General features: G+C 38.1%; 1 protein-coding gene across 4 annotated transcripts in view; it reads left to right on the forward strand.

The window, feature by feature from the left end:
• The first annotated feature begins 1954 nt into the window (after positions 1-1954).
• LOC575237 overlaps positions 1955-17294 on the forward strand; it is a 41077-nt gene continuing 25737 nt past the window's right edge. For 2 of the 4 annotated variants that reach the window (XM_030998796.1, XM_030998797.1), the window contains exons 1-14: positions 1955-2214; positions 3309-3397; positions 4184-4374; positions 4768-5048; positions 6020-6262; positions 7443-7566; positions 7980-8241; positions 8681-8836; positions 9654-9799; positions 11140-11325; positions 11851-12165; positions 12739-12896; positions 13368-13527; positions 14684-14788. In XM_030998796.1, coding sequence (XP_030854656.1) covers positions 2208-2214; positions 3309-3397; positions 4184-4374; positions 4768-5048; positions 6020-6262; positions 7443-7566; positions 7980-8241; positions 8681-8836; positions 9654-9799; positions 11140-11325; positions 11851-12165; positions 12739-12896; positions 13368-13527; positions 14684-14788 — 2423 coding nt within the window. In that variant the 5' untranslated portion in view covers positions 1955-2207. The remainder of the gene's footprint in view (positions 2215-3308; positions 3398-4183; positions 4375-4767; positions 5049-6019; positions 6263-7442; positions 7567-7979; positions 8242-8680; positions 8837-9653; positions 9800-11139; positions 11326-11850; positions 12166-12738; positions 12897-13367; positions 13528-14683; positions 14789-17294) is intronic. The other 2 variants (XM_030998795.1, XM_030998798.1) reach the window with 1 other exon arrangement.

Genomic DNA, 17294 nt, shown 5'->3' on the forward strand with positions numbered 1-17294 from the left:
TACACTTGCTACTCTCCACCCAGGTGTTAAAATGGGTACCCGGTAGGATGCGACTGTCATTGTTGGTCAAACAGTTTGTGATCGTCAAGTCTGGCCTGGCTGGAATGCTCCCCAGGGAGCGGTTATTGTGCACAAATCGTGTGCGGGCAAGCACTGAATCCAATGACCGGAGTAATAGTATATTTGTAAAGCGCTTAGAGGCGTCCAAGATGTATTAAGCGCTGTATAAAAACTGAATATTATTATTATTATTATTTCTCGGCGTCTCCATGATTTTGAAAGTTATATCATGATTTTGCATGTATCTTTAATCATCCCCTCTTTTTGACGATCCCCGGCACCCGCCCCTCCCCCTCCCCTATTTTTGTCGGCGTTCACTGTCAAAGATTTTACTATACCACTCAGCTGTCCTGAACACTACACACAAAATATATATGACCTGATATTTTGCAATAATATTTCTAATGATGAAAGCTAAAAATTATTGCCCCCTCCCTTTTCGCCTCCCCCTGTCGGGGGGGGGGGGGGGACTGGAACACTTTAATTACACCATTTTACACAGTTACATTTTGTGTATGTCAGGAACGTGGAGGTGTGTGGTATATAGTGGTTCATTCACTTAAATCTCAACTCTAGGATTGAGGGTTGGGATTCAAGCCCTATACTAATGTCCTTTAATTGACAAGACATGAATGCAATCTCCACCCCCCCCCCCCCCCCCCATTCCGGGGTCGGAATGACCGCATGCTTGTTACCAAAATGTCCGGTAAAGGGGTACTTTTCACGCACCAAAGTCCGGCTCGTACATACACAAAATTGACTTTACACACCGGACTTAGGGGGTGTTTTCAAATGGAGGGAACACGCATATGCGTACCCTAAATAACACTGAGTGGGGGGGGGGGGGCTCTCCACCCATGTGTACTTATCAGAAAAAGGGGGTAATTGTGAGAAGGGGAATGGGCACTTATAAGCATAAAAAGGGACACTTTTCATATTAAGTGAAAAGGGGACATAATTGAGAAGGGAAGGGAGCTCTTTTTTAATGGGGGCACTTTTAATAAGAAAAAGGGGCACATGTGAAAATAAAAGGTGCGCTAAACGGAGTTAAAAAGGGGTAGATATTAAAAGGGGAAGGGCCACTTGTTACAAAGGGAAAGTGTCACTTCTTCTTCTTTGAGTTGAGTCTGCCTCCTCCACAGTTGAAGATTCTTGCAGACTGATAACTGTGCTTACGAGAGCCAGGTGCAAAGATGCATACACACCAAGTTGTTGTTGGGTGTGTAAGGGTGACCAATCTGAACAGATTATTTCCGCCTAGCCTGGCTGCGTCTTATTTTTTTTATACTGCTTTTCGAGTTATTCATCAGTGATGATTAGATGGCGCTGTTTATTTTTCTCTGGCTCGAATATTGATTACCGCAAGTGGGTATCACAGCTTCCGTTCATTCGATGGTGCGGGCAATAAACCGGGACGCGAGTATTTTATTAATAATCGAACTGTGCAGTGCTAAACTATACTTCTCCTTCCCTTCCTCTCCAAGAGAGAGAGAGAGAGAGAGAGAGAGAGAGAGAGAGAAGGCGAGTAACAACAAAGTATATAAACTTTGGCGTTTAGGCCTATATATAATTCTATAATGAGTGGTATCTATCTGTGGCTTTTATGAAAGCAGGGAGGTGTTTTAACTCACATAGACCCCCTACCCTGATAAAAGCCAACAGACCGTGCAGATGATTTTCACCCCCATTGAATTCATTAAACTCTTATCTTTAATTTTCAACCTTGAAACAACATTTCCCTCTCTCGTACATATTTCTTACAAATCATTAAATAATGTAAACAAGGAGTTAGGTTCTTGAATATAATTATACACATGCACGCTAACTGGCAGTGGCCGTGAGATGGCGCTAGTGAAGCTGAGTCGGAGCTCCATGGATACAGTAAACTCTGCGGTACTCAATTAGCTAAATGCTACCAGTCGTTAGTTTATTGATTTTCATCGTTACTGTCCCTTCTGTGTATCGCTCTGATAGCGAGCACAATGCTAAAACGCAGTGCAAAGAGTCTAGCTATTCACGGCAGCCGATAACACATAACTGTGAAAATGGAACGGAACGTCAGTATTAATTCATGAATTTGTTGTCTTCCGAACTATGAATGCAACTTGGATGATGTGTATAAATATGGAAATGAAACAAAGTCTACAATGAAGCGTAGGTTTCATTATTAAATGCTTTTAGTATTGATTTTGAGCATGTATGATGTATTTGTTGTCGGAACTTATTTGAATCAAGTGAATCGGGATGTAGTCCCACTTGTTGTGAATTGAGTTGCCTTGGTGTGTGTGTGTGTGTGTGTGTAATTGGGTTTGTACAGATGTGTACAATCAGATATCATTATTTACGTCTGGGGACGGCCCTTTAACATCACCATCCGGCTTTGGCTTTTGGCTTTTGTTATACTTGTGAATGAAGCACACGTAGCAGCATTACAGCCATGGCATTAGTACACTCTGTGTATTAAAAACTGTTTAGAACTAACAGGGCTTAAATTAATCCAAGGCCATCCAAGGCCAGGCCTTGGATGCCCCTTTGATTGGCCTCAATGCCCCTCTCATTGGCCTTGGAGATTTTGTGTGCCCTTTCCAATTCTTCCTATTTGTGCTGTACTATAGGAATGTGCCCTACAGAAAAGTGGCCTTGCCCTAAAAATATTGAAATTTAAGGCCTGAACTAATCACAGTCGGACGACCTCAATTGATTCTCAACATTTCAAACAAAACTCAACAGAATTCACTCAAAATCGGTACTTCAGTGACAATTGATGACATTAGACTAAATAGAAGTAAAGAGTAAATTATAATCTTTTCAACTTACCGATGTTAGAACAAATTCTTTGAAAATTCAAGTCCTGAGTCTACTGTCAAACTTGCCGATCAGCCCCTTCGTAGACTATTCATGATTAGACTGCGTTTTTTGTTGTCGTCGTGCATGCACGCAAGCTCGCTGAATCTCTGTATAAAATCGTAAAGAACCATGTATTTGGTCGTAAGACACGACGGAGAAATATCAGCTTTTTCTACATGATTTTGAGCTGTGATTCGGCTGGAAATTACAGAACTGAATTATTATGGTCATTTACGCAATTATCATTTACGCAATTGTGTATTTAAAAGAGAGGAGTTGCAATTAATTTCAAGTTGCGATTGATTCAAATCAATTTCATCTTTTTATAAGATGGGGCCCTGTTGTCAATATTAAAATCCAACTCGTTCATCATTTATGTTTTTTATTTTTTTCCTGAACAGCTATTGAAGTAAATGAAGACAATTTTGACTCCCTTCTTGCCTATGATGACCTCTTCTTAGATTACTTCAATGCATTTCTTCAATATCCAGTAAGTCATGATTCTTTTTCTATTTTTTTTTCATTTCTTTTTCTCCTTCTTCTTCTTCTTCTTCTTCTTCTTCTTCTTCTTCCGCTCCTTATTACCCTTTTTCTATTTTTTGTTCCTTTCCTTTTCTCCTTCTTCTTCAACTTTACTTTTTCCTTTTCTTCTTCTTCTTCTTCTACCGCTCCTTATAACCCTTTATATTTTGTCATTCAATTTCTCATTATCATTGTGGTTCCTGTTCTTGTTCTTGTTGTTCTTGTTGTTCTTGTTCTTCTTGTTCTTCTTGTTCTTCTATTTCTACTTCTTTTTCTTTCTTTCTTCTTCTTCTTCCTCTTTTTACTGATTCTTTCTCTTTTTTCTTCTCCTTCTCCCTCTTCACCTTCTAACTTTACTACTGTATCTGTAACTTTACTAAAGTCTATCAGAATCAAATTTGGATATGGGAGTAAAATAAACTATGGGACAATGCCCCCTATCTCACTCTGAAATAGAGCTACTGTAAAAAGTGCAATTTCTGTTGATCAGCTGCAATATATTTTACAATTACAACATGATATTTGAGGCTAATTTGGTTTATAAGTAGTCCTCAAAACAATTAATCTTCCTACAAAAGTAAATGCATAGTTTCTAAGCAATAGCGTGAGAAACCTTGTTTTCATCATAACCTTTATCTTTACCTTTACTGCAAATACTGGAAGAATGCTGAGACAGCAGTCGAGCTTCCAGGTCTATCTTCTTGGTCTGTCTTCTTGTACTCGTTCTCTAAAACCTTTTCATATTTGTTTTCAGGCCTTCCCCCAGCCACTCTACTACAATCGTCTGACTGGGTCCTTCCAGGAGGTGGAGGATGATTCTCCCTATGGAGCAGTGCATTCCTCTGGTGGTGGAGACCATAGGAGAAGGTACTATGGCCCGGGGGATGCAGAGAGGGAGAGGATCATGGATTGGGCCAGGAGGGAAAGATTACCCCTATTTCTCAGGTATACTGGAAAGAACTTGATTATTATTTGTGAAATGTATCCAGGACACATACTTCTAATTCAAGGATTTTGTGGATAGAAATAATTACCTTTGCTTTAGCTTCTAATAGCTTATTGCAATCCTTACTTGACTGAAACTTTCAGAAGAAAGCAAATTTAGGCTAGAAATGGCTACAAGCTTTTTGATGTTTAAGTTTGCCTCGTACATAGAGAATAGTATACTCTACCTCTTCATTCTAAAGGTTACGTGTCTGTATGTTTTGCAGTTACCGGTATGTTGTTTTGAATACATTATTCAAGATTTCACCATTTACCCTCTCTCTAGTAGTTTATGTCCAAGCGTTCATCAAGATTTCCCTTTAAATAATCTTTCCCCCTCATCAACACACACAGAACAAAGCTCTTCCTAGAATACAAACTATGCAAGCTTCTCATCCGTCCACTCGAGGAGCGTCGATCAACCAGCCGCCCCAGCAGCCGAGGCCTGAGAGGGTACAGCCGGGAGACGGCCAGCTATTCCAGCACTTCCATGAGCCTTGCCCAGAGCCACGAAGCGTCGGCCTACGAGAATGACAGTGACTTCAGCTGGCCTGGGGACGCTGATAGACTCTTCTTGTTCAAGCACATGCGACCAGGATCAAGGTGTATCAGTATGCCACCTATGCTTGGGTTAAGTAAGTGTAAAAAAGATGTGCTTTAGCATATCGCTTCAGGACCCTGTTTCATAAAACTTGATATTAATAACAAGTTACAAGCTACTGTTATAAGCTACTGAAATCAAGGCATCTGATTAGCTGAGAGCAAATTTGTCATAGAAATTCAGCATTTCTTATTGATAAAAAGTTTTATGAAACAGGCCCCAGTGACAGTTGCTTCAGGCTTCATTTTGTCAGAGAGGTTATGGTTAGGGTTGAAGTAATTGGGTTTAGGTTAGGTTAGGTTAATAGGTACAGTCAGAGAACTTGTTTGGTCTATTGCAGAGTTGAAGTTATAGTCCACGTATTTCTTGAAAAAAAGGGGGTTGACCTCGCACAAATTGCAACAGAAAGTCTGTCAACTGTTTTAAACCTAGACAATGTATGTTATTTAGAAGCAGAGATATCAGACTCATGGCAGCCATTTTGAAAAATGGCCGCCATGGAAATTTCCACCACCAGGATTCCGTGAGAGTTTTGATAAGTTATAGAGGACACCTTCAAGAGTATAAAACAGTCGAGACATTTTCTTTTGCAATTTGTGCGAGGTCATATCAAATAATGCCTGGACTATTAAGGATTTGGTGAGAGTAAGATGTTGATCATGGAGATTTTCACCAGAAAAAGTATTGTACATCCAAGAGAGTATGTATTCTGCTCATTGTGCAAGTTAGATTTTTTCCCCTTAATGTTTGGGAAAAGGAGATATGGGATAAAGGGAAGTGGGAACAAGTTACCCTTAAGGTACCTTGGGCAGATACATTAGATTTCTGGCAGGTTTTTCTTTCACAATCACTTGCGTCAAACTACAAGTAGAAATGCATTGAAATTGGCAAGGTGTGTGTATAATTTGGTGTATTTATTGGACCCTCAATCAAAAGTTATTGAGCTAAACAGCAAAACAAAAACAATTGAATAAGTTGTAAAAGTATTTATCGACTCTTTTTCAGCTGTCAATGGTGCCTTATGGAGTCCTATAGATGCCTATCACGCCCGCAAGCTGTCGCCGAGCAAAAAGTCCTCGCGAGAAAGCCGTAGAGCGACTGGGAAATCCAGGTCATCCCGGGAGAAGCCCAGTCCAGGGCAGGAGACCGAGACGGGGGCTGGCGGTGATGCAGGGTCAAAGGTCGCCTTGCCCTCTGTCAGTAGGGAAGACACACAGTTGACTGTTAAGAGCAGGGACGGGCAAAAATGTAAGTTTGATGCAGCTAGGAGTTGTCGTTGAGTGGTTTAATGCGTTGACTGGAAAGGCAAAGGTCACAGGTTCTGGTCCCGCTACAGCACTTATGTCCTTCAGCGAGGTATTTTATCTACTTTTCTCCTCTCCACCCAGGTGTTTAATGGTTTGGGTACCCAGTAGGATACGAATGTCGCTGTGGTTGGATTAGCATGTTCTTGCCAGAAAAAGGTGACTAGTTGTAATGCTCCCCAGGGAGTGGAGAGTGGAAAATGTGTAGTATAGTAATTGAATCCTGTGACTGCTGTAATAATAATACTGCAAGCACTTTAGTCAGTTCATAGAAAAATACTTTGTAAGAAACCGGTATTATTAGTATAATCTGTTGACTTTAGCAAACATGCTGCTACATATCTCTCTGGATCTGGCCTTCTCTAGCAGTTCTACTCCCCTGTTAGAACTGCCATACCCCTCTCTCTGACAATCTTCCATAATGATAATATCTATATCATCAGATTTGAAATGCATTGTGGACTTATCTTGTTTTATTTTTGGGGCCAAAAATATGACTTTAAAGGTATTACAAAGTTTTGGGAAATTCTGAAAAATGGGTGGATAGTGATTCTTTACAATTTTAATATATTTGGATGCCCCTGTGGATGTATTAAAAACACCAAAAATTTTAGCCCCTAAAACACTTCTGCTTTCGAGAAAAATTGAATATAAAGATTTACCGGTGCTCCCGGTAAATTTTGATAAAATTTCAAATAGCTCCTACGGCCGTACAATGGTAGCTGCGACCATGAAAATCTCAGAGTATGTAGTTGTGATATATAATTTCCGAACGAGAATAGCTAATCAGTCAATTTTAGTCAATAAACATTGTTTTATAGCTTAAGCAATATCTTGACCTTGAGAGGGAGATATTCAACATAAAGTGTTTATTATTTACAATTTCATAACTTTAGAGTCGATTTCGACCGCGACAACGATCACTGAATATTGTAGGATCGTATATGCTTCCAATATGTTCATTTGAACTAAATTCATGACCCCATACCAAAACTTTGTATTACCTTTAAGTTTGAAGTACTTAAAGTTACGTCATATTCAGTTTCATTCAGTTCTATAGTATACACCAAGCAAATAATGTTTTGTATTTTATCATTACTTATTTCTTTATTTATAATTTGCAGCAAGAAAGAGTGCCTTGAAAACTGAAAGCAGCAAAGAGAATACACCCAAGAAGAGAGCTACCATCCAGACTCCTAACAGAGGAGATTCGGGAAGAATACCACTCACAGAACAAACTAACGAAAGGTAAGGTGGTACTGTGATATTGAATTTGTTTACATATTTTTTGTTGTAAATGGTTAGTATTAGACATGTACTCAAATAGTGAATGAATCTCTTGATAAGTTGTTGGGAATGGTTGAAAAAGGAGTAAAATGAGAAAAAGTTTTGGGAATCAACAAAATGGTAAGAAATTGATGGATGCACTTCTTGATGGATACACAAACAGAGAAAAGCACTGCACACTGATATGAATATGCAGGAATGCACCCACACAATGTCGTATTAACATTTGGTTGAAAGCTTTGAAATATTTAGATCAGGAATTTGGACTTTTAGCAGTCAACTTGGATCTATATCAACATTTTTTAACAAGATGAAATAAACTTCAATAGGAATAAAATATTCTATCCCTTTACTTTTCTACCTCCTCACATTAGGCCTGGACCAGATGGCGCTGAACTGCAAAGAACTCTTTCCAAAGAAAACGCAGAGGATGGCGATGATGAAGATGAAGGAGAAACAGGAAGTGAAGATGAAATCTATAGCAATCAAGGAGAACAAGAGGAGGAGGAGGTAGAGGAGGAGGATGATGAGGATGGTTCCAGCATCGCTCTTCCCCAGGAGGTCATCGATGAGGAGCAAGTCCTGGTGAATGTCGGTGAACTCAAGGAGGACGTCCTCGTTGATCAGGAATTGAGGGTAGGTTGTAAGGTCTAGTAACCCACATCATAATGATTTTTTTTTCTTCAAAGATTTAAAAAAACGGTGCTTATAAAGCGCATACCACCAAAGTCTCTAAGCCCTATAACAAACAAAATACAATGATATTACAATTACATATAGTCTAACTTTACATATGATCAATATCTTTAGATCTTGAAACTTATCAGTAGTGGTATTTATTTCGAGAGGGTTATAAAAGTGAACTTAATCAGTAAACCCAATAACCCCAAAATGTCAAAATTATCTGCTCCTGTATATAACAGTAAAGATATATGAAGGAAAAAACTAAATATTGATATTAGGCGAAAAAGTGGAAGGGTGATTGGAACTACATACTTTTTTGCATTGATGGTCAAACATCGAAATCAAAGATTTTTTTTTTTTTCTTAAATCTTGTGAATGGACTTGATTGCAGGTTGAGGGAGATGGAGAAGCAGAGCCAGACCATAGCATGATCAATTATGAGGAGGATCTCACCGCTGTAGATGAGAGAACGGAGTCTGAATTGAGAGAGGTAGAGGTCAAACACCGGGTCACATTCCATCAACTCAAAGAAGAAATCCTGGGCAGTGTAAGTATCTCTGCTCTCGTGGCAATTGTGTGATATATCAATGATAATTGTATTATATCGTTTGTTTTAGTAAGCTTCTTACCAGTTACAAACATCTGACCAAAGTGCTTACAATGTAAAAAATAAATGGAGGTGTTGGGGGCTAGTCACCCTACTATAGATCACAAGGTATTGGTTAAAATCCCAGCCCGGCACTAACGTCCTTTGCCAAGACGTTAATCTACATTTGCCACTCTCCACCCATGTGTTAAACGTGTACCGGGTAGGATATGAACATTAATGTAGTTTGCTCAGCATTGTGAGTGTCTGTAAAATGGTGCGTGGCTGGATTGCTTTCCCAGGGAGTGGAGAATGTGCATTCATTGTGTGTGCGGGCAAGCCTGAATCCGATGACCAGGGTAAGAATAATTAAATATAAAGCGTCACACATGCCAATCTAAGCACATTGACATTCAAATCCTGCTAGATACCCATTGAACACCTGGTTGGAGAGAAGCAATGTAGATATTAATATACCCTGCTTAAGGTCATTAGATCTTTGCTGGGGCTCAAACACATAAAATGTGCATCCCCACTCAAATGATTAAACCCCTCAACTATGACATCATTTCCAATTATATGACAATATCATGATGACCATAACACATCGCACTTTGTAGTGTGTGGAATTATTCTATATATTCATATTATTCTAAAGAAAATATTTGTTAAAACAAGTTATTGTTATGTCACTGCAACATTTCTTTGTAATAAAACATTTCTCGCCACATGTTGTAATATCAAATTACCCCCAAAATGATATTTTGTATTGATACAGCTGGTTGGTATGGAGTTGTTCAAAGCCTTCCTGGCTGGAACTCTAGGAGAGGATATGCTCAACTTCTGGCTCGACTGTGAGATGTACCGAGACAACGTACAGAGTATGGAGGGAGGTACTGATATCAAAAGGACAAGACTGTTTAGGTAAGAAACTCCAAACTTTTTAGGACTTTACGAATCAACTTGTTGTTGTTGTTGTTGGGTGTTATGGCCTTTTCCATCGTCGTTTGATGATTTTCTGGTCCTCTCTTCATATTTTTGCTCTGTTGGATCGACGATAGCCTGTGGCGTTGTGTTTATGAAATTAATAATGTCAGTAAATTTTTAGGAGTTATTTTCTGTATTGTTATGTAGCTTTATTTTAAAGAATAAATTTGGAAGGAAAGGATGAAGTGGTTGAATATTAGTTGCGATCAGTTCATTACGTTAAGACGTTAGTGTGAAGCCTCGACTAGCGAATTATATCGAGGATAGTACCACCTGTCACATCCTTACCTCTATAATCTTCAATCCTAAAACAAAACGTGAATCATAATAATAACTATGATGCTAATAATGATACAGCAAAACGTAACTCTTAACAGTAAGCTTTTATAAAGCTAGAATGTAATTAAATGAATATTTATTCATATATTTATGTGCAAATTGATTTGCTTCTTAATACAGCCACAATATACTACATCTTAGATTGATTTCTCATTTATGGTGTCTAACCAACTTAGATTTTATGTACCATGTGTTTTTCAGCGTTGACTGTCACCCATCATCCTCTGCTTATCATTTTCTGCTTATCATTTGAATACAATTCCAATGTTCAATGTTCTGTTTCGTAACTTTTTCTCAGTGTACTGTTTTTGTTGAAACACTTGAATATTTAGATATGAAAATCAACATTTATTCAACTAGAATTAACTTGTGATAACTGTAAATGTAGAGAAGAGATATAGTACTAGAGGTTTCCTAGTGTAGAGATCTCGTAATTGACTGGTTTAAGCACTTGACTTGAATTCAAAGGTTGACACGGCACTATTGTCCTTTGGCAAGGCATTAATCTACATTTGCCACTCTATACCCAGCAGAGAAATGGGGACCTGGTGAGATGACGAAAGCATTTGTGTAAGTAATTGCCATATGCCCTCATTTTAGGATTCAGATAGGACCTTTGGTATGTGGGATCTATGTTTAAAGGGGGTGTAGCATGGCAAATACCGGTTAACGCCATCTACGACTTCTTTTGGACAACTGCACGTAAACGAATGGACTCAATTAATGGTCAGTGCGAGCTAGCGTTTGCGAAACAGACCAAAGTTCTCCTCATGCTTCGGTTTCGCGTATGTTGCACACACGTGAATACTGCGGGGGCGTTGTCTCTAGTCGTATTATACCCGATTGGCCCAGAGTCAGGCCACGGGGAAAGACACATAATCTTGTCATGCTACACCCCCTTTAACACTTTTGAATGATTCTCTTTTTGTTCATTACAGAGACATTCAAGACAAGTACCGGTTCAAGCTGACCCCGGACGCCCAGAAGCAGATCAAGCAAGCCCAAGGGAACATCGGACTGAGTGAATCCGTCTTCACCAGGACCCAGTATGATGTTCTGAGGAGACTCAGGTCGTACTGGGTGGCTAGGTTTCTCATACACCAGGAAAGGACAGGAGAGTATAGGTATGGGACTGCATGAAGGAATTTTAGGGCTTAATTGTGATGAAGCTAGTATTATTGAGAAAGCACATACACAAAAGAGAAAGATTAGTTTCAGAAACACGGTTTAGAGTTAGGTTATTTGGTATTATGATATTTATAACGTGCTGTTTGGCAATTTAGGACGGTTTAGAGTGAAAAACTAACTGATTTATTAGGTATATCTTTTTAAAAATCTAAATGCAGGAATGTTTACGAAGTAGGAAGCTTTCAACAAAAGAGAAAAATGGAGCAGAGAGACAGAGAGAGCAAGAGAGAGAGAAAGAAAGAAAGAAAAAAGGAAAGAAAAAAAGAAAGAAAGAAAGAAAGAAAGAAAAAAAGAAAGAAAGAAAGAAGGAAAGAGAGAACGAAAGAAAGAAAAGGAAAGTAGGGGAGAGGTGGGTCGACAGACAAAATGAACAAGTGAAGAGAGAAAGAGAGGGCTATTACTTAATATACTGCGATATTTCAAAGCAGATATATTTGATATTATTCCTCTTATCCCTTCAGCTACGAGCGACTGAGGGAGCGCCATCAGCGCATGATGGAAGATGCTAAGAAACCCATGGACACGTTCCTTCCCTCCATCTCGCTGGTCAACTCACTACCGGTCAGACCCTCATCTTGCTTCCGACTGGCCACCACCCAGAAGGACTGGTCAATCGTTGCCCATGGAGGGCGCCAGATGGAGGAGTATATCAGGCCGGGGCACCTCATGACCATGGACGACACCAAGTACATCCCCAGACCAATGTCGGCAAGGTTTCATGTGGGGCTGGCTTGCGACAAGGACGCTGGGAGGCCATTCCAGAGATATCTAGAAAGGTATGTGGTATTTTCTGTCCAGTTCAATGATGCTGATGATGATGATGATGATGGTGATGGTGGTGATGATGATGATGATGATGGTGGTGGTGATGGTGGTGATGATGATGATGATGATGATGATGGTGGTGATGGTGGTGATGATGATGATGATGGTGATGGTGGTGATGAGGATGATGATGATGGTGATGCTGATGACGATGACGACGAAGACGACGATGATGATGATGTGGGGATGATGATAATTATGATGATGATGACGATGAAGATAATGGTGATGATGGCTTCTTGTAACTCCCTCTATAGGGTGCTCATTGTGCTTGCTTTTAGCTGTCTGACAAAATGAAATTTTCTTGTTAGCCGTTATATCAGCTAAAAACTTTCTCTTCCATCCCTCTGTTAATAATTTAGTTATTCTTGCGATCATGTTGCAACATGGAACTGATATCTCTATAGAGTTGACAACAAATTGACAGTGTGGTTCATGAACTTGAAAAGAAAATTTCTAACTTTGCTTTGTCTTTGAAAGATAAACATTTCTTCAAATCATTCTCTATTTTTTTCTTTCTCCAGACATTCTGACCGGCTACTCCTTGCCAACCTGCTCTTCTGGCAAGACGTATCAGACTATGTCCTGGCTGAGGACCGATCAGCTGACCGTCTCCTCCTCATGGGTCAAGCATGGTCAATCTTCAATAAATACATCATGGACGATGGCATATGGAATATAGGTCAGACTCAGTCACACCTTCTACTGTGATCAAACTTGAAAATCGTTTAGAAAAATGCCGCAGCAAACTACGGTGTTTTTGTTTTGTTTTGCATTTCTGCAGCTTATAACACAGAGCTAAGTAAATATGCCTAGGAACTTTGTTGTGCTTAGTTCCCATTCATTTTCATGTAAAAGGAACAGCTGCATTTTTGTTTTTGTTTTTTTCTTTTCCTTATGTTAAGTTAGAATGTTAGTGTTCCGACATGTGCTTCTATGAAGATTGCTCTAGGCGTTAAGGGGTTAACATTGGGGTTGATATTGACTTTTAGTCTAGAGTTTAAAAGATTTAGTAAGTTATTAGTTATTTAGTTAGAGTTAGTTAGAGTTAGTTATAGGGATATAGTGTTTGGTCAATGGTTGCATTAAGTACTGTGTTGTACAACCAGAATGTCTCAACTTGTCTCTCTGTCTTATCATGTCTCAAATGAAGATCTGCCTCCAGGAGAAAGGGATTTCATCCACAGCACCCTTCTCTTGACCAGTGACTTTGCGGAGGCTGCGACCTTTGACCGGGCCAAAGAGCACGCTGTCCACATGCTCCAGAGAGAATGGCTCCACTTCCTGAAGGAGGATCTCAAAGTATTTCTGGAGTAAGATTTTTTGATTTTATTTTATTTCTACATTTTTCCAAATACAATAACAAAATAACAAAGAACATATAAATGTAAGGTATATTACAAAATATACAAACAATATTAACTTTATGTCAAAATGTTTTTTTACATATGTACATATAATAACGAAACTTAATATTCTATAACATATTATTATAATTTAAAGTATTACCCAAACTATCAGTTGAAAAAGTGCAGGAGACCACAATCTTAAGCAAAGCCTGAATGGTTGTTATCCTTATTCTTCGAATGTGTATTCCACTCAAACAGCAAGTTACTTTAATTTTTAAATATGAGTAAAGGGTACCAATCTCCATAAAATATTGTGCTGTGAATACTTTAGGTTCTATGCAGCAATACTATACTGAAAATATCAGCTTTCATTGCTACTTCTGTAAAGAGAAATTGCAAATTTAAATGAATTTTTAACTAAAGAAGGGAAAGTGATTTGTGAGTGGATACTCAGTGCACGGTATCAAATTCTGGCTAGAGTTATATGTGTATGGTTTTTATGTTATCGCTATTTTCTTACTTTTAGCATAATCCTTAATTCTTCACCGATCGAATGCCAATTAAAGCTTTATGTGGTTAATTTAATACTTGCTAGCTGCTCACATATATTATTTCAAATGAATAGTCACCAGGGTCGGTATTCAATTCGATACTTACACTAAAAAAGTAAGAAATTTACTAAGTAAATGGCAAAGCTAAGAAGTTTACTTATCTCATATTCAAATCGCATTTTAGACTTTTACTTTAATATCTGAGACAAAATTAGGTAAAATACTTACTGATAAGCATTGTGACTTCACACAGTCAATCAAAAGTAATGCGCAATTAACACGCCGCAATAAATGTGCGCTAATATAATTGTGCGCAGGTTATGATACTGCGTAAGAAAACCTATGCCTGCCAATCAAGACCTCCTGTCTTAAATGTAGGGTACAATACTTAGCCAAAAGTTTGAATTGAATACCAAAATTGGCTAAGTATTTTATTAAAGCCAAATACTAAGTAAAAAGCTAAAATGTTGTACTTAAGTATTGAATTTAATACGGGCCCTGTTATATAACTTTTTGAAAATGGAATGCTTCATGTTTTAATTGGTATCTGTGTGCTCTTCCTCTTTCAGCTGCAGAGCAAGACCCGAGGATCGCATCCTGTCAGCCAGCTCCCAACGTTCCTCCTACTCTGAGAGATCAGCCGTAGCAAGGCAGGAATCACTCATGGAAAAACTGTAAGTAGGAAGGGCCATCCAGCCTATAATCAGATTCTGGGATATTTACCACCCCTCCCCCTCGACTCCCCCCTCCCCCCCCCCCCCCCTTGAATAATTAACCCCCGGCATAGCCATCTTTACACAGAGTCTGGCTAACTCGGTTCGAGTTGGACACAATATGGCAACTACTACATTGTTGGGCAAGCATAAAACAAAAGAATATACGCCATGCTGTGACCCAGTGAAACCAAGTTGCCCAAACTATGTGTATAGAGGCTCTGACCCCTGGACAACTACCCCCCCCCCCCCCCTTGAATAATTATGTCTTGGAGAATCCATAATCTGCATTTCATACTAATGGATATAAACACATATATTGTAATTGTCACGGTGCTCTAATCTGTAGATAAGTTGCTTTCTTATTTTTATTCCTTCATCTGGTTTCTGGGACTGTTCTATTCCTAACTCAATAACCATTGGCAGAATGTTCCATTACGAATGGCAAACATTTTCTTAACATCTTTGTAATATTTTTCATTTTCCCATTGCAAAATCGTATGAAATAATCTGTGGCTCATATACAGGTAGATTAATTGAGTTGTAGGTGATAAATATGACTGTTATAACAAGAATCTTGTAATTATTTTGTATAGTATGAAAAATATGTGTGTCTTTCATGTCTATTTCACCTTTAATGCATGCTACAAAGGCCTTCCGTACATGTAGTTCCGGCTACTCGTCGTTTCAAACCCAGGTAAAATATTTTGATGTGGTTAATTGTGTTAATTTGATAAGACTAGAAAATAAAGAGAGAACCATCTCACCTGTTCTCATACTTGTAGTTGTATGTGTAGGTTTACATTTGATGGAAATCAATGAAATATGTATAGATATGTATATATGATCATAGAAAAATAGATGATCTATTCTCTCTAATCATTGAAAAGGTGATTTCAGGGGTAAAATATTTCAAGATGGAACAGAAAGAAGAAGAAAAAAGAAATGAATGTGATGATATTAAATACTGTTGTGTTTGTATTTTGTGCACTTTTTTCTCATTGGTAATGATTTGTTTTATGCCTAGATCCCATTGTGTATAGTGGAATGGTTATTGGTTACTAAGGTGCTATATGATTCTGTCTTTATTTCTTTAATTTTTTTCATTTGGAGAAAATAGCTCATAGTACTATTTTCATGGAGTTTGGGCTGAATTTAAAGTCTGCTGCTTCATATGAGTTAATTTAATCCTGGGGATTTCTGTTTTTGTGGAGGTTTTTTAACCTTTAAGACCAAGAAATAATGTAGGTATGAAATTGCTTGAAAGGGATCATTTGAAATGAAGCTCTCTTTATTGATACTTGCTGGTATACAATATTGGCTGCAATAATTTCTCCTATCTTAAAAGCAGTCTTTTAATAAAAGTTCCTTTTCATTTATTTTTACATTATGATACAAACCTTATTCTATAATTACAGTAATTGTACAATTCATGAACCAGTTTTGAGTTTCATGATAAAAGACTTATCCTAAAATTTGATAAATACTGTACCATACAAACTGTTCAGCACTTCAAATTGCCTATTGCACTCAAATGAGTAGTTTTACTCATTTTTTTCTCTATCAAACATGCCTTAAATTTTAAGGTATATTTCAGTCAGGTTTAACTTGAACTCCAGTCTAAGTTAAGCTAGAGTTTTAATAGATAAACCTGACTTTGGAATTTGGGCCTGAGAACTTGTCTCCTTTACACCTGTCACTCTTATTCCTTCTTGGTTGTCATAGCGAAGAGAGTAGTGAGACGAGCATTGAATCCAGTGATAACGACAGGTGATACAACATTGATATCCTCAGGGCCTCCGTCATCTAACGGTTGTGACTGATTACAAGCTACGATCGAATACAACATTTCCAATATAGACAATCATGCGAAAGCCTCTCTATATTTTTATTGGAGTAATTCAATTAAAGCTGTATTTTCAATTGCTCAAAATTGGTTGTTTGATTTCTTCTGATTTCAGTCAATAAACACAAAGATACCCGTGGTTTTGAACAGCTAGGAATATGTCTTGAGCAAATGAGAGCTAGGAAAAGTGATTTGAATTATTCAGCTACAACTTTCTTTTTCTTTTTTCATCATGATGCAAACTTCATCCCTCAACAAATCAAGAACTTGTATTCATTTTCAGGATTTTGAAGACAAGCTTATTCAGAATCTTTCAAAAGTTGTTTATCCAAAAAGACATGTCTCTTGAATTCAGGATCGTTATGTATTTTCCTCAGTCATAATAACAATTAATTCAATTTCTACTCTTAGATTTTAAAAAGATGTATGGATTGGCTGATATGGAAAGTTGAAATTGATCATAACTTGTGTTCATTTGCGAGATTATTTACAGTAGGCCCTATTGCAGTGAACCACACATAGCACTAGTACTACCAGATGATGATCTACACATTGTACAACTCTACTTTTATTTGAAAACCTTAACATACATGTTGCTATAGCACATTCACTTTTATTTTA

Source organism: Strongylocentrotus purpuratus, unplaced genomic scaffold (assembly GCF_000002235.5).
Source record: "Strongylocentrotus purpuratus isolate Spur 01 unplaced genomic scaffold, Spur_5.0 spur5_scaffold_5, whole genome shotgun sequence".
Lineage (NCBI taxonomy): Eukaryota > Metazoa > Echinodermata > Echinoidea > Camarodonta > Strongylocentrotidae > Strongylocentrotus > Strongylocentrotus purpuratus.